This window comes from Astyanax mexicanus, chromosome 22, assembly GCF_023375975.1.
Source record: "Astyanax mexicanus isolate ESR-SI-001 chromosome 22, AstMex3_surface, whole genome shotgun sequence".
NCBI lineage: Eukaryota > Metazoa > Chordata > Actinopteri > Characiformes > Acestrorhamphidae > Astyanax > Astyanax mexicanus.
In genome coordinates this window covers 1,329,356-1,355,760 of record NC_064429.1, presented here as the reverse complement: position 1 = coordinate 1,355,760, position 26,405 = coordinate 1,329,356, and the positions used below count along the sequence as shown (strand labels likewise).

The window sequence follows — 26,405 nt, the reverse complement described above, 5'->3', positions numbered from 1 at the left end:
ACGATCACTAAGATATTTTGAGGCACAGCAGAACCAGCTAGAGCTTATTTTCTGGGTAGATTTCATAATTATCGCATGGCTTTACAGGTCGGGTCAGTTTGTATGAAAATAAACAATAAATAGGCTTAGTATGTTAAAACATATAGGACAAGAACACGATATGGACATTAAATTATTCATGGGTTTTTCGAAATCAGGTAAGGTGAAAGGTTGCATTCTGCTTTTGCTGGGGTAACTCTCTACTGAAATAAATAAAATAACCTTATATGATATTTTGGACCATTGCTGTGAGTGCGTGGGGTCAGGATGTTAGATGATGTTAGGGGTGGTGCTCTAACACTTTATTATGGCATTATGGGTTCATATATGTGTGCATCGGATGAATGCACTCATTAGAACTTCTACTACCACATTAATCTGTTTGTTTTCGTTTTATTTTGTTAACATATTCATATACTAGAAGCAAGGTAGAAATCACACAAATAACCCTAAGATGTTTTTATCCTATCTATAGCTGAAAGTTATTAGGTCATCTGATAAATGATGAATCTTCCAATTATACAAAAGTGAGATATAGAATCCAGCAAGGATCTATTTAAGGATGGTTATTATTTACATTATACATGCTGCAAAAATAATTAGAAAACATAACATTAATTTCACTATTACAAAGACTTTACACAACTCTGCATATCAGCAAAAGCCTATGATACAGCATTATTAAAGGAAACTGTGTGCTGTGAAATGTTAGACCTGGTTCAAAAGTTGGCCATAATAATTTATTCCAAAATACAATACAAGTAGAACAAGGTTTTTTTATACCTTTAAAAGATTGGCAGCATAAGTAAACTTAGGTTAGTTCAAAATGCAGCCCAATTCTATCAGCACTGCACAGGATTCCAGTTAAAATCTGTACTAGGGGTGGGCCAGGTGTGAGGACAGCCTATTTTGTATTTGTTTTGCTATTTACTGCATTTACTTTTGATTCTTAGTTTGGGATTTTTTTTTGTTTCATTTATTTTTTGGTTACATTTCTTATTTTTTAAAGTAAGTTATGTTTTACAAAAAATACTTTTTTTCTAAAGATTGTATAAGTGTTCTATTATTATCTCCTATTAACCATCATAATTATTAGGATCACCGATTGCTATTCTGACATTTTTAAGTTTTTAGAAAATTAAGATGCTTTTATGTCTATGTTATATATGTATCTATGTTATGTTCTATTAGTTATAGTCAGTGCTGCTGCATATATTAGCCCACACTCAGATAATCTGTTCACATTGTCTGTACACTACAAAGCTACAGAGTTAAGGACTGCCCACCCAGGGGTGCAACTACATACTTTTTGAAGTGTATGAAAACATACTATCGGCGCCCGCCCTAAAATTTCTAGATGCAGAATATCAGTTATGTAATATAAAAACAGCGTTGGCACCCCTGTTCTATAACTTATTAGTTTTATGATTCACCATCTATTTACTTACTTGTTATGATCCGTTATATTGTAAATACTGCACCTGTCCTGCAGGTGCGCCACGACGGAAAAAAAAACATGCCTGATTAATGCTTGCTTTTGTTTTTTTTTATGTGTATTATCAGGGGCGTTGTCTGAGTATGTAATGTTAACTATATTAGTTTATTAGCTGATCAGTTGGATCTGGTGGAAAACATACAATTTCAGGGCAGAGACCAGGGTTACAAACAAATTTAAACTAAGTATAGCACTAAATTCTGGCTATCCACAACATCCAGCTTATAGCTAACTGGTTAGCTAAATACATTTTCGTTAATTATATCTTACAGTAATTCTGCAATCCTACATTAATAAAAACATAGTATTCATTTGAAAATAAAATAGTTATTGGCTGATCAGGTACATTTCATGATCAGGATCTGTGTGTTTTGATTCAGAGATGAGTCTTTTTAACCAGCAATCAGAAACATATCATCACAGTGTACATGGTTAGTTCAGTTACCTTTCTTTTAGAAAAATCGCGGCATATGCAGATATGTTTTAACACAAGCGCTGAAACCAGGAGCAAAAAAACCGCTCAAAAACCCTGAAAAATCCTCCCTAGCAAGGTGCTAGGGGGGCTGGGGCGGGGGCTTCCCTACTAGCCCACCCTGTTCTGCAAAACCAGAAAGCTGATTGGCTGTTTGTCCTGAGAGGCGGAAGTTTATCCTTGAACTGGCTCCGTGAATTGCGTCAAGAGATTTTCCATTCACAGCGGACAGCGGCCTGTCTCCTCACTAATAATGCAGCTGATCTGAGCGAAATCATTCGGGGCGGCTGGAAGCCCAGGCCAGGCCACGCCCCTGTGTATTATCATACATGAACAAACAACTCTTTCAGAAAATACCGACTAGAAATAACTTTACGGCATTGATTTGGCGCCCCCTCTAGTGCAGCGCATTCGCGGCATTCCCCCTTTTTGCGAGACTGTGCATCCCCCTACAACCTGACACTGTAAAAAGACCAGTAGTAAGAGTCTTTCACTGCATGCTTATACGGCTACCTGCCTCAGGCAGTTGCCACCCTCCATCACAGACAATGTTGATTTGGACTTTAACTGCTGCTCTCATTTTTTCATTGTTCTGACTATCACAATAATGTTTCAATAATTAATCATTTAAATCTAACGTTTAAATCAATGACCTATAGTAAAATAAGCATTTTTTTACCAAGTCAAGTCAAGTCAAGAGGCTTTTATTGTCATTACATCTGAGTACAGGTACACAGTGTAGTTAAATTACGTTCCTCCGGAACCATGGTGCAACATGAAACAACAAGCAGAAGAACAACATAAAGTGCAAGAGTGACCACAGTGCAACATAAAACTTTAAAACTACCAGAGGAAAATATGACCTTGCTCGTTAGTCTTAATTCCTCAAAAGACTTCTTTCTCCAGCTTTGAATGAGTTTGTCACTCTCACCTCTGGCTTGCTCAACTGAGGTTTTGTGTTTCATGATTTGTGGTTCACTGCATTTTTGTAAAGCTGTTTTGCAAGAATATTAATTGAAAAATGCACTATACAAATAAATATCTAATTTATTGCATTTTTGCTCTGTTACTAAAAGAGATACAGGGCATTATGCCATCTCCTACCATTTCCTATTCGTTTAGCACATGCTTCCTGACCACATGCTAAACAAAAATATATACATACAATGTTTTGCTTAGATTGATGAGTGCAAAATACGGTTTTGTATGGCATCCTGTAGCAACTTTTTCTGCAGATGAGCATGTGGATGATCAGAGGTTGCTAAAGCTGGTGTCCCAGCTGGTCGCATAATTGCTAAATTGGCAATAAATATGGCAACCAGGCAGACCAAACAATTGTTGCAATCTGGTGGATATTTCCTGGGAAAAACTTCCTGCGTGGGGGTGAGCATTATCCTGATGTAGAATGTCAGGCAACACATGTGGCTGCAGGATGTCCTGCAAATATCACTATTTTAGTCACTATTGTGGTGGCTGTTTCTTCCAGTGACTCTCCAGATCATTACACCAGCAGTTGTGGCACTACAGCAAAGGCAGATTTGAAACTCTTACCACAAGGACTCCATACTCAAAACTTACTGCCATTGGGTCCCAAACAGAACCTTCACCACTAAAGATGACACACTTCCAGTTCATAGCAGTTCATGTTTCTTGTTATGCCCTCTTGTGGCAAAACTCTCCCTGAGACATAACCGATTTTTGTAGCAAGCCGGGTGCATCATATTTTGTCAGTGAGTAAATAAACACACACACACACACACACACACACACACACACACACACTCACACACACAACACACACAATTACTGCTTGTTTTACTTAACATGTACTTATTTTATTTAATGTACAAAAACATAAAAGGTGGCACATAAATTACATTGGGCCCTATCTTACAAATCATATTGTTGTCTTGGTAATGGAAAACACATGTGCGCCACGGACTGATTTGAACCTTGACTACAGTCTTTTTTAAAGGTTTTATTATTTCTGCGCATACACAATAAAAAAAAAATTAATAAGGAATTAATTTGATAAAAAAATGTGTGCCCAGGTGCTTTGTGGGCGTGGCCACAGTGATGTCACTCCAAAATCTCCAACTCCAAAAACTTTTTCTTGGTAGGATACTGTGGTGTATCCTCCATTGGAAGCCTCTTTAAGGAGGATCTAAAGCAGCTTCTTTTGTCTCCTCCAGTATTCGAACAGGCGGCAAAATGGTGTCACAAAATCAGTTTCCAGGTCACACTGAAGAGAAGGAGGATCAGTAGGAAAAAGGAGGCAGTTTTGGGGTTTCTAGACACAGCCAAGGACATGAGCAGTGTACAAACTCAACTTTACTGAAGAATAAGAATACTGAATATAATAAGATTGCCGTTTCCGTAAATGACCTGCTCATGCACGCGCACAGCGTGACGCGGGTCAGTTTCCTCTGCTGAGAAGCGCAGAAGTAGCCTGCTGTTAAAATACCAATCCGCCAAAATAAGAGCAAACCTGGCTCTTAAAGGGAATGGCAAGTGACGCACTGATTGATTTATTTTATGTTCTGTCTAAAACACACCACTGATTAATTAAGAGAATTAGTACATGCCTTTTGCAAGGCATTGTTATAGAGCAAGGACATTAAATCAAGCTGCAAGGTGCACGGTTGACAGCTCACCTATAATTCGCTAAAATAGGGCCCATTATGTTTTATTTTGTGTTGAAAGAAAAATATAAATGGATATTTGAGGTTCACATTGTTTCAGGGGCGGGGTCAATCAAACGTTCCTTTTCTTTAAGTCTTTGGTTAGTTGGTTTATTATTTGCTATTGGGAGATTCACCCAATTCTTTTTTACAAATGGGATTTTACATAAATATACACAGCAGGCATGTAACTGATATGTCCTGTAAAATATGTATTTTTAATACACTAAGGCTCCTTAAGCTATATAAAGGGTTTCATGATACAGTTTTTGTTTTTAATTAAAAAATCTTAGGTAATTTTTTTAACATCCAATCCCACTGCGGTAGGCGGGGCTTACTCACAGAAGTACTTGAGGCCGCAATCCGATTGGCTGAAAGCGGCAGTGCCCCGCCCCCTGCTCCTCCTGGGTCAGTGGTGTCAGTAATCAGGGTGTGTAACTGCAGTGCAGCTCTGAGCGCGGACTGATCTCAGAAGCACTGCGGTGAGCGGGACTGACAGCATGTCTGCGGGAGCTGCGCTCTGTCTGCTCGCGGTAGCGACTCTCCTGCCCTCAGGTAAGCTGAGCGCGCGGACCCCGCCGTGTCCGCCGTTACTCTGTAATCGGGGACAAAGTCCGGCAGCGTTTCCGTGAAGGCGCTACTGATGCCTGCACGTGACTCCAATAACGAAACAGAGCGCGCCCTGTAAACACTGCAGCATTTATAGAGAGAATAATATATTATATTCATTAATACGGCTATATTATTTTATTTAGGCTTTTTTATTACAGCTGAATAGGTTTTTAAATGTGCGCCTTAATGAATCGGATGCTTAGGTTGATCCAATTTACAGTTGTTTTACAGTCTAAGCCTTATAGTTAGGCCTGTCACAACAATTACATTATCCACTTATATATATATAATGTGTGTGATCATAACCTTATATGCTGATCTCAATATTATCTATTGGTTTTACTTAGCTAGGAGGACTGTGGTTTTCAATTATTTATGTGTAAATGCATTATATATATATATATATATATATATATATATATATATATATATATCAGTGACATAAAAATAATCATAACTCTTTACGACATGGTGTTGCCCTGTTTTATTGTTAGTAGACATGTTTGTGGTTATTTTGTTTTCATGTATTTACTTACCCTCAGGGCAACATTTCCAGTTTGTATTTCAACGTTGAATCAATGTTGATATCATGTTTGAATCAACGCTGGATTCAATGTTGATTTTAAAAAGTGACTGAACGTTAATATGGCAACATTGTTTCAACACAGCACGTTCAACCTTTAATAAACCACAGCTCACATTTGGAATGCTCAAAATTGTATGAAAGAGGGGAAAAACTATATGACATTATGAAATAATTTACTATTTTTGTATCTCTGAGAAGTAGAAACTACAAACAAAAAGTTTTAATTACTACAAGTAGCTGAAACTAGAAAATGCTATGATTAACAGTGTGTTAACAATAAACTTACATCACTGCAGTAAATCTGAGTATAAAGAGATTCCACCACTACCAATCTGATTCAACATCTAATATCAAAAACACAGTAAAACTAACATGAACATATCCCAGTAATTCAACAATAAAATTTCAACGTTTGCAGAAACATTTAACATTAAAGCGTTGAAGGTTAGCTGTGTGCCAGCTGGTTTACAGCAGTTACATAACAAGACAATCATACTGCACAAGAAATATGATGTTGGTGGGTTGGATTTTTAAGCAACTCTGTTTTAATACAATGACCACTAACTGGCCTTATAGGCCCATTATCCTGCACATTTATTTCCCTGTGTTTACATACAAACTTCCATTTACTAAGAATTGAACAGGTAAAGAGTGGAGTCAGAAATACTGGAAAAACCCTAAAATGTGCTGGACAGTGAGCCTCCAGGACTGAGACTGGGGACTATATATATATGGCTCCTAAAATGGTTTCTCAAATGGATTTTAAAATTTAAAAAGGTCAAAGGATCATTAAATATTAAACTTGCTTTTGCAAGATAATCTACTCAAGCTGCTGCAAGAAATAAGAAATTCTGTTGTTTAAGGTATTTAAGGTGGACTTCCACATATTTGTTTTAAATTGTGTTAATTATTTCCATATCATAGAAGGAAATCCACAAATAAAGTGTGTTCTTTGTTATAAAAAAATAGGATAACCATATTGGTTTACTTGTACTTTCAGTGCAGAATGTCCCTTTTTCATAAAAAGCATAAAAATAACAAGTAGTATGTCTCAGTAACTGGCTAGCTAAAATTCCTGTTTTTTTCCCTGTTTTGTTCCAAGTCTTTGTGGGAGAAATTCAAACCCTCTGAAACAAATGAGTAACAGAACTGGGTCTAAGTGTGTCTATACTGTTAACGTCCAACCTTATAAATAGGCTTCTGTGTTTTAGAGATATATTTTCTGATGTATGTTGATATGACTTGTAAGTTCACCTGTTTTGTTCCTGAATCATTTTCTGACAGGTATATTGCACTGTTTATAGGCTAATCTCATAGAGGTTGCTGTTGTTTGATCCAAGTGCTTCTGTTTAATCTCAGTTTCTTAACTGGCACTGCACCTGTATCACCTGTATACCACAACTAATAAGGCTGTTCAGGAGTGCCTGGGTTCCTCTTTCAAGTTTTGGTTCTTCTTAGTGTTTGTCCTCATGCTCTTTGAGAGTTCCCTGCCCCTCAATATATCTGTTCATGTATAACATTATTTTAATACAAACTAAAATTAATAAAAAGCTCTAATGCTCTAACACTCACTTCACATAATGTGTCTTTTTCTTTACAGGAAACTCAAGGATCATAGAGCCGTACTCTCCACCGCTGAAAACTTCCAGCCTTTCAATGGTAACTGGTTTGTGTTGTTTCTGCTGTTTGACAGAGAAATAACTGAGATATTTAAAATAACCTAAAACAAGGGGAAATGATTTAATCACCCCTAAAACACAGCGATACAGTGTGGATCTGTACATAGGCCAAACCTGTTGTGTTCCAAAATTTCATTATAAGTCTACGTCAGCAGTATTGTTTAAACACAATTTTTAACAGCCAGCTCTGATCAACAGTTCACACTTTCAGCTTTGTGTCCATCCAGCAGCTGTTTATAAGTTCAGGCAGACAGACCTGAGTGTGTGCTGTGGTGTGCTTGATTAATATGTATTAGTAATTGGAAACATTTGTAACTTCACCAGCCAGCCATTTAATATTTAGCTGTCATGACCGATTAAAAGAATGCGGTAAAAGTTCACCGATTTTACACCAAACGATTTTCAAGTGATTTCACAGTCAGGATAAAATCACGAGAGTCTTGCTAGAGTTGAGTTACATCTCGATCGTTCAGTGTAAGGTGGAGCTGTGAGTGAGCTAGAGTGTCACTTTGACGTCTTCCAATTTATAATAATAATAAAAAATAAAAAAATCTCAGAAAGAATCTAGTTTCAGTCTTTGTAAAATAGTGACCCTGCAAGATCCCCACTCTTTGCAAAATCTGAGCCTGTGAGTAAACAGTGATTCGTCTTTAGATGTGAGAGGGTTTCAGACTTTAGTGTGGTAAAAGTCTTTTCAGGGTCTTTTCAGAGTTATCTAGTGTATGGTTAGCATTGATCTGTGACTTTATATTGTATCAGTTTTAAAATAATTCAGAATTCATAAACTCTGGACTATCTGCATCTTACGCAAATCCCCATCCCTGGTAATTCGCTATACTTCCCAACCCCAATACAGTCAACGCTTTTAAAAATCAGAAGATTTTTTTCAAAAATAGGCAATATGTCAAATCATGAACCAAGTACATAAGTTCAGTGCATTGCTGCATTTCTATCAGTTTTACACTCATTTTTCACTACATGATAAATACTGTACTGTAATGTCTACTATATCTTATACTTGGCTACTGAGTAGTTTATTCCAAATCCAACACCCCAAATGAGGTTCAGTGGTATTTAATTTGTTTTTATAAGCAGCTGTAAATACATTTTAAGAAAAAAGGAACCGATTTTTAACACATGACTAAACGCATACTAAAATGATCTTAGCTCTTAGAGAGTGGAAAGCTAAAGGGTTTCACTTCTTCTTTTGCATGAGCAGCACTACTTATTTACCTATACAAGATATATAAACTGATGAAAAAAAAATGTTGAAAAAACAAGCAACCAGTGTCAGTTAAAAATGAGGAGCTGAAAACGATGCTGGTAAGGTGTGGCAACAGTTCTGCATTATTTGCCTTATCATGAAAGGGGTTGTGAAAGTTATTTTAAACATTCCTTCAGTCACATGCTGCTGCTGGTGGGTTAGACATTGAGGTAAAGCAGTATGTTCAAGCTTCCACGTTCTCATCGACCCACGCAGCAGCTCAGTGTAAGAGTGTAACACTGCATCAGAATATTGTGATATTACAGTGCAAAAACATGATGAGATGCTTCCTTAGCCTAATTATGATTGTGTTTAGTGTATGCAGTGGGTAACCTAATCTTGTGTTCCCTATGACTGCTTATATATTGTTTTAACATAATAACAAATAGCACTGTTCTCATTTCTGACACTTTAGAGGCACATTAGATCTGCCCAGTTTCATTTAATGTATTCCAGTCTTGGATAAACAGAGTTTATTATTTATATTATATCATGTTGGATCGTTTTCTAGTGACATTTATTACAATATACTGTACGTAGCAGACAACTAAATACTCCAATGTTAGTTTACTCCAGTATCCTACAGCTTAGTATTGCCCTCTTGTGGCAGACTGGTATTTAAGTTCCAAGGCCAGTCAAGCACATTAGCCTGAACCAATAAGAATCCTTCTGTAAAAATCCTAACTCTAGCTGCTCCTGCATTATTGAAATGGAAGTCAAACAGAAAGCACCATTCCCCCTTTCTTTCCAGCACATTTAATAATGTTTAATGTTAATTCCAGACTTTGTTTCAACTAACTAATAATTACCTCCTCTCTTTAGACTAAAAACATGTGCGCTGAATGTACCCAGATCATGGAGCTGTTTTTAGACATGCTCTCCAAACCAAACACACAGGTGAGTATAAATGATGTGTGTGTGTGTGTTTTAATTGAACTCTAATTGAACCCACAAAAACATATTTAATAGAGAGGGAGCAGCACTATTTCATGCGTAAATAACACTACACTGCAGAAGACTAAAGTTGTAGTTTGCAGAACTGAAAGCTACAGTTGAATATATTTGAAGCTTTAGGGAAGTGGAACAATTGTGGTGTTACTTTCACATGTTGTTCAGAACAGAGCAGTGGTTATAAGCCTGGGAGAACTTTTTGGATGCTACAGCTTGTCTGTCAGACTAAAGTCCTAAATTAGATCATATATAGGCGAATGATGCATACAGAGTGCATGTAAACAGAATTGTAGCAAACAATAGTCAGTACTGTGATTTACTTGGATTTGTAGGAAGTGTATGATAATGGTAAAAAACAAAACACAAACAAAACACAAAAACACAGTCCTCCATTGCTTTATTTGACCTGCAAACCCAAATCAGTAAAATAACACTCAGTGGAAGCCCTACATCAAGCTATTTAGATGTCATTTTATATATCAGCATACTAATAAATATACAAACTGCTGGTACATGTAGTAAACTGTTTATACAACTTCCAGCAAAACTGAGAAAAATGTAAAATACAAAACAGAATGCAATGATTTGCAAATCTAATAGACCCATATTTTAATCACATTAGAACACTTCTAGAAACATTTAACTATTTCATGAAAAATATTAAGTCATTCAGAAATGTATGGAGGCACTGTATATTAAAGATGGGGCAGAGGCAAAAAAGGTGCCGACCCTGCAGCCATCCAGCTTGTTATCAGAGCACAGTTCAAAAGCCTGTGCCTATGGCACTATAAATGGTGAACAATATACCGCGTAAAGGTTTTAGAACAACATATGCTCCATTCAGGTAATGCCTTAAATATTTTCAGCAGGACAGCGCTAACCCATTCACTGCATCCATCATAACCTATTGCCTTTCACCAATGTTCCTAAAACCAAAAATCTGCCAAAAAGAGCCATACGAATCAGACAGAAATAGGACAACACTCCTCCCTTAAACCTCAACTGGTCACTACTGATCTCCTCTCTTCCCAGTCGTTTTACAGGCTGCTGTTAAAAGAAGAGGGAAATACATGCCCCTGACCAGCTTTTTAAAAAAGAAGTTAATGTTTTTCCTAAAATGTAAACTGTTTTACTTTCAGCATCTGATATGTGTTCTATGTTCTACTGTGGGCAAAATATGGGTCTATGTGATTTGTTTTATTTACCTTGGGTCCATCAGGTCTTACTGCCTCTCTAATCTCCTTCATGTTGTCCTGTCAGTCATGTACTCTGACCATGGTCCTGAAGGGCCACCGCTCTGTAGGTTTAGTTGAGGTTTACTGCTTGGAGCAGTAAAAACACTAAAATGTGCAGAACAATAGGTCTCAGGTAGATTCTTGAACCTGAATCACAGCTATAGTCTAATAGAACTTTCTTTTTTTTTAGGAACTGATCAAAGAGTCTCTAAATGAGCTTTGTCGTCGTCTTCCGGGGGCAAAAGCTGCAAATGAATGTATGAAAAAAGTGGAACTTTACCTGCCAGTTGTCATAAAAGCTTTGCTTTCATTCACTGTAAGTTGTATAAACACATATTATAGAACAGTATTATAACTAGTATTTTATACATTACATTTATATGTTGTTTTTGTCATTGCAACATCTAATACAGTCTGTTTTGGGAAACAGGTGCATAGGGAAGGTGACATTTGCAAGGTGCTTGGACTGTGTACTGTCCAGCCAGAAAGCAAAGCACCAGAGATGCTTCACGTCAGCCTGGAGGCAGATGGCTTTATCCAAGCGCAGCCCTCAACACAGACTAGTCCTGAGGTATGCTAGCGTATTCCTGTTTACCAGGACTGTCCTGTGTTCCACCACAAACCTCACACACTTAAAATTAAACAGTTCTGATTCCTTGGATCAGGTGATCCAGTTTAAGCAGAACTAGAGCAAAAAATGACCAAGAACAAATTTTGAGGTAGAATTTATTTATTTATCCGTCCACCTGTGTTCATGTTTCAGTCTTAGCTAAATCAATTCAATCAGGTCCATTAAATGAGGCAAATAAATAACTTATGAACAAATCATTACTGTGTTTGAGTGAAAATGTTAATCAAGGGAAACATGCATGTGTATGACAGTGGGTTTACAACAATTGGGAACCACTGCTCTAAACAAGAGAGAGGCACCCATTTTTTTATAGTTGAAAACCAAAACCCAAACCAAGAAATGTTTTGGGCGAATTTGTTGAAAAGCAAAATTTTAACTTTAACTCAATTAAATAGCCTAAACTTATTTTTCAAAGAAGATGCAATTACAAAAATATTATTGAACACACCTTTTAAGAAAAAAGGACCGATCAGACAGACAACACAAATACCATTACCACAGTAGTGTTATTCTAATCATGATTTTACTGCAGCAGTGGCATTCTAGTCACACATTTACTTCAGGAGTTCAATTTTAATCATACACTGCCTGGTCAAAAAAAAGGTCACACAATCTAGTATTTGGTTGGAGCGCCTTTAGCTTTGATTGCAGCTCACATTCACTGTGGCATTCTTCCAATAAGCTTCTGCAATGTCACAAGATTTATTTCAATCCAGAGTTAATTTGTCAGCAAGATCTTGCAGCAGCATTGATGATGGTAGAGTCTGACCAACCGCTGCACAAAGCAGCTCTTCTCCATCCAGCTCATCCCAAAGATTCTCAATGAGGTTAAGATCTGGACTCTGTGGTGAACTCTCTCTCAATCCATGTGTGAAAATAAAGATCTCATGCTCCCTGAACCCTGAACTCTTTCACTATTCCAGCACCATCAATCCTGATATTGTTATCTTGGAATATGCTCTGTGTTCATCAGGGAAGAAAAAAAACATTGATGGAATAATCTGCTCTATATTCAGTATATTCAGGTAGAGTCAGCTGACCTCATTCTTTCAGCACATACTGTTGCTGAACCTAAACCTGCAGACCAACTGCAGTAACCCCAGGTCATTTACTTACTTAAATTTAGGTGGAGACTTTTTTTGGATAAGCAGTGTAGATGGAGCTCAGCAGAGTAACTCAAGTCACAGGAGAGTGAAATTTACACAGAAAGGCAAACATACAAATGCTACTGCTCAGTTAACAGTACTATCCTGGCCCCGTGCTCCTGGTATACTTCAGCTGAGAAACAGTCAGTCTCTGAAGATGTAGCAAGAAGCTTTATTGAAAAAAATAAATGAACAAGATGTCTTTTACTTCCTGCACTGTGTAAAGCAGTGTTCTGAGCACTGCCAGGGGCCGGGGGAGGCCCCCTGTCTCTCTATTAGAGAACGCAATGAAATAAGACTAAAAAATAATGAGTCATTGTTCAGTTTAAACTGTTTGGTATTTTTATTTGTCAAGCATTTGAGCAGGTAGGTGCATCCCTAATACACAATCCATCCTGAACACCTATCACTTCCTAGAGCTTCTTTCAGATTGGAATCTTGAGTTCTCTTAAATGAACTGTGCCTGAAATCAGCATCATTTTATACTGCTTGATTGATTGCAAAATAATGTTTTTTAATAAGTCAGTCTAACAAATTAACTTAGGTCTAACAAATTAACATAAAAATACACCCCTTGTGCTTATTTTGTGTTTCTTTAGATAAGCATTTGGATAATGCTGCTTTGACTTTCCCTTTTTAAGATTTAATCCCATTTTTTCTGCAATCACAGGTACAGATCACTCCTCAGTGCACATTCTGTCTGTTTATCATCAGAAAACTGGAAAACATGCTGCCAAAGGAGAGAACTGAAGTAAGATATGCACATCTCAAAAACTCAAGCTCAAAGACATAACACCTACATTTCGGTTTTGAAAAGTCAAATGTATGCAAAGAAACAACAGTTTTGATAATATGCAAAATACTGGGTGGCCATCAGAATCATTTGCATGTATTGATCATATCAGTTACAGTTAAAATACATGTGTGTGTATAGAATATGGCTCTTTTCTTTAATATCCAAACCCACCAGTGAACCCATGGAATTGGGCACATTTTAGGCCATAATTCAGTCACGGTGCAAAAATGCCTTAATTAGACTGAACTGAAAAACAATTTAATATGTGGGATCTCTCTGCAGCACTGTAGTATGTGAGAACACTGACAGTAGTCAATACCACTAAAAATGCAGTTATACTGAAATGTGATTATCTGAACTCCGTCACAGGAAAGCATAGTGAAGGCCCTGGAGACTATCTGCAACCACTTACCTGATCACTACAAAGACCAGTGCAACAGCTTCCTGGAAACATACGGCAAGCAGATCCTGGACTTCCTGCTCACCTCCGCCACGCCACATACCATCTGTGCTCTGCTGCACTTGTGTCTCATGCAGGAGAGGTCTGATATGGGTAAGTAGAGCAGTGCATCTATATACTCTTCAGATAGATCTTAACGAAGATTCTCAATGCTCTGCTGTGTAAAACTCATCCATACACTACTTTTCCTTTTGCAGTGCCTTACATGCCTTCTGACTGCCAGTTCTGTAGAACCCTGGTGATCCTGACTCAGATCCGCATAGGCCAGAATGCTACTGAGCTTCAGACGTCCTCTGCACTCTGGAAGACGTGCTTCCTCCACCCCAACGCTCTTCCAGGGGTAACAGTCTCAACACTGCCACTGTGTCTTTTAGAACCTAAACCAGTTACTCATTACAGTCCAAATGAATAGATACAGGAGGCTTAAAATGGTTCAGTGGTCAGAGCTGACATTTATGATCCAGGGATTAACGGTTCAAATCCCGGGTCAAACTGCATGCCATCAGCGGCCGGAGTCTGAGAGAGTACAGTTGGCCATGCTTTCCCCTCATCACTCCTAGTGTAAAGTTGTGTTGGTCAGCACATGTGAATTAACTTGTGTAAAAGAGGACACATGCTAGTCTTCATCTAGTGATAAAATGAGTTCATATGAACAGGTCTTCCAAATTGAAGAAAAAATTATAATAAATATATATATATATTTATTTAAAAATACACAAATTCCCACAACCCAACATATGATCAACCAAAGCATTTGTTGTCTGCTGTGTTAGCTATGAGGATAATATACTGCTTACATTTTTCAAGAATATTCAGCAACTAGAAGTAGTGCAGTGGTCTAGAATTACAGAAAAATATCCTCTTGTGCATGTGTAGTTTAATTAGTTTTCATGATGTTGACTCTGACTTTTGACCAGTTTAACGCTTCATGTTTTCCCAGTGCGAGTTATTCGTTCAGCGCCACGGAGTGACACTCACGAGGATTCTGAGCAAACAAGAAGCAGCTGTAAGCACATGCCAGGTAACCAAAATCAACCCAAATCTTCACTTTTTACTGATTCTCATACAATGCTAGAGGTGTAACATTAAAATTCTCCATTCGATAGATAACAGGAAGCCAAGTCTGTACACTTATGCTTCTGTTTTGCAAGAGGTGTTAACCAAAAGCTACTTTTTAAAATAAACTAAAAATGAGAAAAGGAAACAAATGAGCTGTTCCTGTTTTTCACCATGACTGATAAACACGATTTATATTAAAAAGTTACATGGGATTGGAATGATTTTTTTCCCAAATATAGTTACTGTATACTGTTTTACAGAAAAAGAAAATTAACTTGTGGTAAACTAATCTTTTGTCCAAAAGATGTCCCAAAAGACCAAATAGAAGAATAATATTAAACCTATTAATCAGTGTGCATTGCTGTAAAATGATTTTCATTATAATAATAGTATGTAAACCATTTATTTTGCAGTATATTAAATATAAAGATTTGAATATGACCTTATATTGCATTCAGTTTTTCTTTAAATTTTAATATAGTCATGTCTTCTTTTAATTTAGAAGTTCTTCTGTGTGGGACAAGAATAAGAAGATGGAACCTGAAGGAACAGAGCACTGAGCAATTTGTTTTTGTTTCATTTTTTTTTTCAATTTGCAATCTGGTTAACATTGAAACAGTGTATTAAGATGTATGAAAACTTTATCATGCCAATCATAATCACAATTACTTTTTTTATATATTAAAAAAAAATTGACTGATTTTTTAATTAAACTCTGATTAAAGACCCTCCAAAGCAATCATGTGTTTTATTAGAAACTTGTATTCATAATTATATTTTCATACACCTGTGCTTTACATTTTCAAAACAGACTGTGAAAGCTGCTCAATTTGGGACAAATTAACATAACTTGAAGCAGAAGCCCAACATGAAGCTAAATGCTTTGATTTTCTTATCACTAGTAAAACATCAGCCTGTAATGTAATTTTGGTGAAATGTAAATAAAAGAATTGACATACTAACAGATCAGTCTCTACTGAAACATTGTCCACACTTAAACGGTTCTTAAAATGTTTAATAAACAAGAGAGTTTTTTGCTATTAAAATTCCACAATAGTCACATACATTTTGAAAAGAAAAAAAACAGCATGAAGGTTAGAATGAACTTTGACAGACTTAAGGCCCTTTCACACAAAGCACAAATTTTCAGGACGTAAAAAAATATGCAGTATTTAACATAGTGAAACATTCACACCAACTCAAACTAAGTTTTTGCCTTCTGAGCTCAGTAAACATGGGTGCTGCACAACAGCTTTCATTAATGTCCATCCTTTCAGTTCCTCTGCTAACTTGGAATATATTTTCTCTACAGCACGTTTTTATAGCCAGTGTACTGATCTTCAAGTAAGCGTTTAACTTCTGCTACTGTGAGATGAATCTTTTCAATTGTTTGGTCTTTAACCCTGAGCCTGAACAGAGCTCTACTGCTGAACAAGTTTGAACATCCAACAACAGGTTTAACAGGCTTTCAACCTCAATTTATACACTTTTTTTTAACTTGATGTGATTTTGTTCAGACTGTAAAAATCAGACATTGTGTGAAAAGGTCTTTAAGTCTGGTCTGGAAAGTGGTCCAATGTTCTGGTATACACATTCTGCTCCGAGTCTGAAAACACGCTAAACTTTAAACATTAATCACGCCCCAGTGTGGCTGTTTCCATCGTCAGTTTCTTTCCTCTTCCAGATCTAAAAAACAACAGTGCAGTCATTTCATCTTTACCAAATTACAATAAATAAAATGACATCTCTCCTCAGTGGGTTCCACATAGTGATTCTTTCATAAAGTAGTCGGAACTGAAATATATGAGAATTCCAAAAAAAACTTTTTTTTTATTTAGTTTTTTCCATTTTCTTTCTAACAGGCCCAGAAATGACAGTTTAATTCTTCTCCACATCCACTCTATTAACTCTGCTACAGACTGTCTGCAGTGGAATTCTTCATTATTCCAACAACTGGCTTAACTGCTACAGGCTGAATGGCTGTTCACAGTATTTATGGTTGTGCCATTACAGCCACAATCACTTGGTTAACAAATGTGAACTGTAAAGTCAAAAGGGTTTGGTGCCATTACATTAAATGTGTTTTAAATTATTTATTTCTTTTTCAATCTGATTAAGTGACATTTAAAGTTCAATTTGTATGGATGGCTTAAAACAGTGGACTGTGTGAAATGATGCCAAATATTTATATATATATATATATATATAAATAAAAGAAAACCCCATCACAACAACAAAATGCCAGTCAGTAACAGGCAGGTTTAGTGTGGCATGTTTCTAACTTGCTAACGTCTTACAGTTAAAGTGTCTGGGCGGAACTCACACTGAAATGTGGTTTTGTTTTTTGTTTTTGCACACGTACTGTATTTTGTGTAAGAATGGACACCAAACCAAAATGTCCACACAAAAAATGAAGGTACTTGGTACTGCAGAATATTTAGTGCATGCATAAAAACTGCAAATATAAAAAAAAAAATTTACACAATAACCTTGAAGCTTCATAAAAATTAGTAAAACAAATGTGAAGTTCTACAAGGCAGAATGCTGCCATTATCTAAAAATAGTTGGGTTTTTTTATTACAAAATTAATGTCTTAAAATTTTGAATAGTTCCATAAACACTATAAATGGACATAAAATACTTACTGTTTAAGTATTCAAAGAGATATATCTCAAATGCTCTAATGCACAATTCAGACACAAGTTTAATATAAATTTACTATATGTTATTCCTGAAGCCATTAGAGTCATTAGTCAAAAATATATTCAAATAATCCTTTAAGCTACAGTATTAATATATTTAAAATGGCTATAGTTACTGCTCCATTTTACTGGGGAAAAACACTCATAAACAGTGTTCTTTCCAGGCAGGACGGAGTTAGACCAAGCTCACGAGGCGGGTTCTTCTTTGAAGGTTCTGTTCCGCACGGAGCTCCGCAGCGCCTCTAGCGGTGTGAGAGAAAAGCATACCGGTTTAAATTCCCCCTGAATAAACTGGTATACCACCCAGCACTAAGTACACCGTAGGGGAACTTAGATACCGCTAGAGGGGCTGCAGAGCCCTGTGCGGAACATCACCGCCAAGGAACACACTGGGACCGCTCGCTAGCTAACACTAGCCAGTTAGCATAACAAGTTAACACACTGGAGTTGCCAGTAGCTTAGCGCTATGGAGCCTAAACACTCGTCCCTCGCACCATCCTGCCTGAGAACAGCACTTTATCCCACAGACGAGCCCAGAAAAGGTCCTGAGTCCAGAATCGTTTATTCAGCAAGTGATACGAGGTAAGCAGTAACTATAGTCCTGTTTAAATATATAAATACTGTAGCTATATAACACCCCCCAAGCAGTTCCAGGCTGATTCTTTCAAGCGTGAGGACCTATAGACACCCTTTACAGTTTCTGAATGTATCAGAATCATGTTGAGACTAACCTGTATATAGGCCTCTGACAGTGTGATCATCTGCGGCAAAATGTCAATCACCTGCAGGTCCTGAAGTTCATACCACTTCCCTGTTCCCTATAAAACATGTAAACAAACACAGCTGTATCAAAAGCCACTCAACATCTGCTGCATCCAAAACTCACACCAGTTATTAGCATGGACCTTGTGATCAAGAGATTAACAAATCACTCACATGGTGCAGGACATGAATTCTGTATGCTCCTTCTGTAGGTTTTCCATCATGCACCACATTGGCCACCAGGTCATAGGTTGTGCTCTTCTCTGTAGCCTGGGCTTCTTCTGTGAGATATTCACGTAGGTCAACATTCCTGCAAAGGTTGACATAAAGTAAGAGTTTAATAACACTATTAAATAATAAAACAAGTAAAAGCACATACATGTACGGTTACAGAAACAGACAAACACATAGATCACGATCAAATATAGTTTATAGTACATGATTTTACTGAGAGATAAACACAAAAATTCTTAGGAATAAAAGGGGAACTGCACTGACAAAACTCACAGCTGCCCTTCTAAACATGCTTTTACCTCAGCACTGCTATTCTAAACACATTTACTTTAGTACTCTATTCTCATAATGAATTTTCTTCAGCAATGATATATAAATGATGAATTCACTTGACCAGAGCTGCCTGGGAAGAAGGAATGGGGTATAGTCATTGCTCATAAAGTATTTTGTCTTTCATATTAAATTTTTCTTGCCAAATATTCAGTGCAGCCTTTGAAAAAATAAAGTGTTACCCAACTCTTTGGATGGTTTGATTGACCTATAGTAATCCCCACCCACATGATAATCAATTAAAAGGACACTCACGTAATAGGAAAGTTCACAATGGTGGGGTTCTTTTCAACAAAGAAGTTGTTCTTGGTGAATCGTTTGATGCAGAAGATGAGGTACGGAGGAAGTTTGGTTAACTGGAACCTTTTGAGGAAGTTTTCTTTGTATGTTTTGTACTCCTGTGGCAGAAAATGAGAGAACAAGGTTCCACATGAGCAAAAATCATTTCCTCTCTCATCACATGGAAACTGAATGTTTGAATACATGAGGACATTCACACCTTGTTGGTAAAGTTAACGGCTTTTTGGTCTACATAAGTCTGTTAGATTGCTTTAATATCAGCTGTGCATTGCAGACTCATTTATGTACATGTTTGTTTAAAACAGCAGGGACACAATGTGAGATGGATTTAAGACCTTCAAAAAGGCAGGAGGTTTCTGATCTGAATCTAATCTCAAAACAAACAAAGGCAAGACTATCATCAGGTAGATTAATAAGATTAAAACTGAACAGAAATTGAATATTCTACACTGAACTGTCAAATCCCTCTGGTGGGACTGTGCTATTCAGGGACAAGCTACACCCAATCCGACCGGTGGGACAATACTTGCAAAAGAAAAAAAAAAAAAAAAAAAAAATCATGAAATCAAAAAATATCAGATTTCACATTTCAGGCACAAATATTTACAACCAAATTGGTGTTTTAGACACATTACAAGCTTGGGACATATTTTACCTATGGCCACCCCACTGACTCGGCAAGTGTCAGTAGAGTGTATGTTATATTAACCTACTGACTGAATGTTCACATCTAATGCAGAATTGGGAAAAACATGGAATTCCCATTTTATAATTCACGGCTGGAACATGATGGCCCTGTTCACACCTGGCATAAACATGTTCTGAGTAATCTGATCACTAACGATTGCCAAAACAGTCGTTCACACCTTGCATCTCCTGTGAGCGCCTATTTTTTAAAATTATATCCGCATCAGTTACTAAGAGTATGCCAGTTCTCAGCCCAGGAGGAGACACCTAGTTTTGTTTGAGCACCAGTCACATGCATCACCTTTATTCAGTCTTGTTACTGTCTGCTCAGCTAACCTGTGAGGATGGTGTGGTCTTGTGTTTATAATGTATGGTTCATCAGTAGCGCAGTTAATGTGTACTATGCTTTACTGTAAGGACACACTGAGACACTTTTGTGATCACACTACTGTAATAACATGATCATATTAGTCTCTGATCACCTTTTAAATGGGGCTTAAGTGATGTATGTTAATGCCAAGTGTAAACTGGCTGTAAGGGTTAGGATTTTCACACTAGCCTTTTCTAACAGACCTGAGAACACTATCTCTGTAATTTAGAAACGTTTGGTCAAGTGGGAAAGATGTTTTTTTAAGGGGCTATAGAGAGGGTACTGTAATAAGCTTAGCTGTGTGTGGTGGGAGTGTGTACTGGCAAAGAAAGTCCACATCACACTGGCCTGAATAAAAAAAACTCCACCAGTTCCCACCGCTTGAGTGTTTGTATTTAAGCAAAATAATAATAAAAGGTGCAGAAAAGTGAAGCACGAGATCAGTTCATGGCTCTAATGGAGTTCTTGTGCCTAAAAACAAATCAACAATAATAAACCCATCTCCCAAACAAGAATCAGTCCTAAGTGCAGGAAAGAAAACACCCCAAGAGATCATAGCTGGTACCTTCTCTGTGTTGCCATTAAACTTTCCCAGGATGTTGAAGAGAGGGACCTGAGGGATGATCAGCTGCTCCTTCTCATCTTTGTACAGAGGTGCTGTAGGGAGGTCGAGGGTGAGGTACAGAAAGGTGGACTCCAACATCTTTTCCTGATACTCTTCCTTCTGCAGCAGAGCCTCTTTCTCCTCAGCAGGCTGCAGTGTAGAGGACAGATTCAAGCAGTGCACTAGATGTTAGTGTGGACTAGTTAGGCTGATTATGTTTACATTCCAGAAACAAAATATCTAGAAACCAAAAAAATAAAGTATTCAGTGAACCATTACACAACAGGTTAATGATTTTGTTGTTCTGTAAAGCTGGCATATATAACAAAAGACAACAACATTTAAAAGCCACTTTCACAATACATAGTATGAATCAGTATATTTAGTTTGATATTCCGTTATGGGGTATCATGGGTATCAACAGTATATAAAGTGGTGAAAAAGAATTTGGGCACCCCTGACATTTTTTCAATGATTTTTTTTTCTTTGAAGAAACAGAGTGAGGAAATGGAAGATAACAGACACAGTTCTAGTTAAGACCTGAAGTGGCAGAACAAGAAAAATCTCAGATAATCAGAGGAGAAGAATGGTGAGAACAGACAGTCATCCTACAGACCAGCTCCAAACACCTACATCATCATCATGCTACAGATGGGGTCACTGTGCATGGTTCTCAGTCCTCAGACCTGAATATTATTGAAAATCTGTGGTGAGATTTAAAGGGGGCTGTTCATGATCAGAAACAATCAAACCTGACTGATCAGGAGATGTTTTGTAAAGAACAATGATCCAAAAAACCCTTTAGCTAAAAGCCAGACTCTCATTGGAAGCTATAGGAAACGTTTAGAGGCTGTTATTTCTACAAAAAGAGGATTCCTAATTGATGTAATTTTTCTGTCAGGGTGCACAAATTTATTCACCTGAAAATTCCTATAAACTTAATTTTATTTTAACTGAAATTGCTGATCTGAACAACCAATGATTTATAAAGGAAAATCAAAATATTTTTTTAGGCACATATCTAATAATACCCTTGACTTAGATGAAGCTCAGATCGCATTTTATGGCAAATTTGAGTTTCTTATCAAAAGAACCCTTTACTGCTCAAAAGTCAAATTATTTAAATATAAAATGCTCATTTGCGACATACCAAATCTGGGTGAGGAAGCTTCTTTGAGAAAATGCGCATCGATCCCTGGAACGCTTTTGTAACAATAGCTGCAAGTACCAAATAGTACAGCATATAAAACAATAAGAAAACATTCAATGTTTGCATTCATTGTTGCATAAATACACTTTTTTTTATATTTAATGTGTAAATGTAAAGGAACGCACAAAACAGCAAATAAACAGAATCTGAAACTTACATGACTTTTTCTTAGTTCCACCTAAGGCTCCATGCAATGCATTTAGGAACCATGAAAGAAAGTCCACAGCATCTCCTACAGGGCAAACCAAGTAGGACATGTAGTTCAAAATAATTGCACTACATAAAATATGAAACTTCTCCACTAATTTATTCATAATTTTTTCTTCATCTCTTATTCATTATCACTTAAAAGCTTGGGGTCACACACCTGTACTAAATATCAGTCTGTCTGTACTGTACCTTGCTTGGTGATTTGGAAAGTTTTCTTGCTGCACAGCACGACCGCCTGCAGCATTTCATGTGGAGAAACATGAGCTTTGAAGTTACGTGGGTTCCACAGCTTGCGCATGAGCTCCCCAAAGCGCTGCACTAGAAGAAACATGATGTCACCAGGCGGCCGGCGGATTCCATGATAGTTCTCCTCCTCTAAAAAGTAGTTTCGCAGGGGCGGCACATTGGACAGGGCCTTTGAGGAAAAACAGGAGTATGACGTAAACAGAGTAACTTCCTTTTCTGGCTGCTTCTGGATCAGCATCAAACATCTTTATTGATGATGGAATTCATGATCGAATCAGCAGAATGATTTTAGGAGTCTAGTGAAACTGTCTGAAACTGTGAGTGTCTGTCAGTTTGATACAAAGGAAAATGTGCACTGACCTAACGTTCCATGGCGTGCCTACCAGAGGCAGATTTTATGTGCAAAACATAACTTATTGCATAAACATATCTATGTGCAATAGTAATATGACAAAAGTTGAATGAATTTTCTTCTGATGAAATAGAATGTATTTATGTATTTCGTAACATTGCAATAGATATTTCAGACAATCAATATACTGCAATGCAAGCAAAAAAGGCTCAAATCTAAATGTTTTCAGTGTAAACAAACAAGTCCTTCCTGTCCTTCATTTGTCAATGCTTCCAGAGGACACTGTACTCAAATCACATCTAGCAAAGTAACTGATCATTACTGGGCCAAGACATGTGGTATCTTCTACAGTACATTACAGTAGTGTTTGATAGTAAAAACTACCTGAACATTTGACCTTCATTATAATAAATAAACATTTATGTTAATGAACGATCGGCACCCTTCATCTCAGATGTGCTAACAAGACTGAATATTGGAAGGTAATACCTGTAGAACTACGTTGGCGTAGTCATTAGCCTTGATGTTGTTGAGTCCCACAATGCCAGGCAGGTAAGTTGTGCCATCGTAAGCCCTGTACAGTTTGCCCTGCTTGTCCAAACTGGAGATGTGCTGTTTGGTAAACGTTGGCTTCAGAACATACTGAAGACAGAAACACTTCATTAATATTCTGATAGAAATATACAGAAATAAACTAAACAAAAATAACAATTACTGAGAAAATTATGCCAAAAAAGCCACAGTACAGGTATGCGATACACGCCCTCTACGCTAACATGGTCATTAAGCATAATTCCATCTTTAAGCTTACATTTCTTACAATTGACAAAATCAGTAATTATTTTTCTTTATTTAATATTTTAAAGCTGTCTTCAAAAGAGGAGTCACATGAACTAGAATTTTAGTTAATGGGACTCCTCTTTTGAAGACAGCTTTAAAAAATTAAATAAAGAAAAATAATTTACTACTTTTTTGCAACCTTGCAACAGATTAATGTATCGAACTATATATGTATATCTCGGATTTCCAGATTGTTAATGGTTAATATATGTAGGTTTTTTTTTTTAAAGAAGTAATTAGGTGGTAAGGCTTGCTAGAGTGTGTCAGTGTGATATCAAAAAGAGAAATAATCAATTTGACTCTTTCACATGAAGGTGTGTCACACAGCAAAATTATCACAGATTTCCTTCAGCTTCCTTTTATTTCTGTCTATAAATAAAGGTTAGTCTACAGATACAGGAATCACCAGCATAAACTCTTGTGCCCATACTGCTGTATGACGCACCCACACGTGAAGGGGAGTCAGATTTCAGGTGTTTTTTTCCTTCTTCTGTTGCTGCCTGAACCAGATTCAGGTTTATGTTTAGTTGATCCAAACCTCTTTTTGTCAAAGCAAATACTGGTCTGTTGGAGTAGGCTTTGAAGCATCTGCTATTTTGCTTCTGTCCAAACTGAATAGTCCAATGTTCAGAACCAAACAAGGTAGATGTGAAAGCACCCTTAATCTCAACTCACTGTGATGTCCTCCAGCGATGAATCAATGATCTCGTAATTGTCTGGTAGACAGTAGAACTTCAGTGTATGCAGATTTAGAAAGACATGATGTGTGAACTGAACACTGTGGGTGTATGCATGGGACTTCAGGCCCCTCCCTATAACACACACACACACACACACACACACACACACACACTATTTTACATCTAATGATCCGAGTTTTGGACCACTGCAAGTGGCTTTAATTGACACTTGCGTTAAAGAGTTAGATGCTGCTGTTTTGACCACTGTGCCTTGTAGGCTTTTCTATAAACCAGCAGCCAAACCATCCACCTCAGACATGGCAAGATGAAGAATTAAAACTGAAATGGGCCAAACACTCATTTCACACTAAATTTACAAAGATTAACAACAAAACGTTCTGTATTTTACGCTCCATAACAAAAACTTCATTGTCTCAAAAAAAAAATGACTTACCTTGGAAATACTTTCCACAGATCAGACAGGCATAAACATTTATGTGAGAGAGAGAGATTGAGCACAGCTTTTCGAAGTCAAAATCCAAAACGCTCCTAAATAATAAAGAAAAACGAAATTGCTTAGAACCGTACCCTCCTTTTACTTCATATAGAAATTAACACAATTTATGCCAATTAATACATCCTCTATCCCAACCTGTTGATTGTGTCAAGGTATGGACAGTGGCGGCTCCTTCTGTCTGGAACTTTCCCCCGGACCTCTGAAAATCAGGCATTGATAAAATTCTTATGAAAAAAAATTACTCCCACAAACACCACCACCCCACCACAATGTCCACCACCACCCCCACCATGTCCCCAGCAAAGCTTCAGATATTCAGATGTTTTACACACATATGCTGGTGAAAGGCTAGTTAGTTAGTTGACTAACGCTAGCTAACCTAGGTTACATGCTTTAGTTTAGGATCAGTAGAAAAGTAACAGCCACTTGTTTACATGCTTTGGTGACCAACTAGTTAGCTAGCTAATTAGCTATGTTAGCTAGAGAACTAGCTTTATAGCTAAATGAAGATGTTGGTGGATTATCTGTAATTCTGGATTTAACAGTAAAAGGAAAATCCTGTAATATCAGTCTCACTGATGTTGGTTTTAATAAAAAAACTGAATTAGATTAAAGCCGCTCAGAAGGTGTGCAGGAGGCGCGTGCACTGCTGGTTAGCCTGCCGGTTAGCGGTTAGCTCAGCTAGGCGGTGTGTTCTGCTGCTACTGTTTGTAAAGTAAAGCGGTTCTGCCTTTAGAGGTTCCTCTACTTTACCTTCCTCCTCCTCATCCTCAGCATCCCGCTCCCGCTTCACTCCAGCCATAGCGCTGTTTAATTAAGCCCGCGGAGTTTAAATCCTATGAGGGGTCAGAGCACGGACTGCTCAAACTAAACACAAACTCCCAGCAGCCCCCGCGCGCCCCGCCGGAACTACTCTCACACCCCACCGGAAACAACCCACCGATCAGCACTGTAAAAATAATCCTGATTCTGATACAGTTAAAACTGATTTATTTAAAAAGTGGGCAGCAAAATCCAATATATACAAATACGTATCTTTTACCGCACAGCCTTTTATTCAAAAATAACATAACTTTTCTCCCATGTGAATACTATAAATATTTTCTTAAAAGCAATATTGTCATATAGTACCAATTGGTTTTATGTAATATTAAATTTTATGAAACACTGATTTTGGGTGTTTCATTGGCAGTAAGCCATAATCATCAACAATAAAAAAAATAATAATAAACACTTATGGATGTGTAATACATCTA

General features: G+C 37.3%; 2 protein-coding genes across 2 annotated transcripts; one reads left to right on the top strand and one right to left on the bottom strand.

Moving 5' to 3' along the window:
- The first annotated feature begins 5,085 nt into the window (after positions 1 to 5,085).
- Positions 5,086 to 15,840, top strand: sftpbb (surfactant protein Bb). Its single transcript, XM_007236175.4, has 10 exons — positions 5,086 to 5,242; positions 7,486 to 7,544; positions 9,651 to 9,725; positions 11,205 to 11,330; positions 11,445 to 11,585; positions 13,461 to 13,541; positions 13,956 to 14,139; positions 14,244 to 14,386; positions 14,987 to 15,067; positions 15,608 to 15,840. Exons 1-10 carry the CDS (start codon positions 5,188 to 5,190, stop codon positions 15,632 to 15,634), a joined length of 972 nt encoding a protein of 323 aa, XP_007236237.1. The 5' UTR covers positions 5,086 to 5,187; the 3' UTR covers positions 15,635 to 15,840.
- A 265-nt stretch (positions 15,841 to 16,105) lies between these two features.
- usp39 (ubiquitin specific peptidase 39) lies at positions 16,106 to 26,061 on the bottom strand. Its single transcript, XM_049470459.1, has 13 exons — positions 25,903 to 26,061; positions 25,285 to 25,348; positions 25,087 to 25,181; positions 24,628 to 24,764; positions 23,602 to 23,754; positions 22,704 to 22,929; positions 22,462 to 22,536; positions 22,245 to 22,312; positions 21,056 to 21,244; positions 19,389 to 19,531; positions 18,744 to 18,879; positions 18,539 to 18,625; positions 16,106 to 16,791 (listed from the first exon to the last, which is right to left on the bottom strand). The coding sequence occupies exons 1-13, from the start codon at positions 25,949 to 25,951 to the stop codon at positions 16,741 to 16,743; spliced, it is 1,473 nt and encodes a 490-aa protein (XP_049326416.1). The 5' UTR covers positions 25,952 to 26,061; the 3' UTR covers positions 16,106 to 16,740.
- Between the last annotated feature and the right edge of the window lie 344 nt (positions 26,062 to 26,405).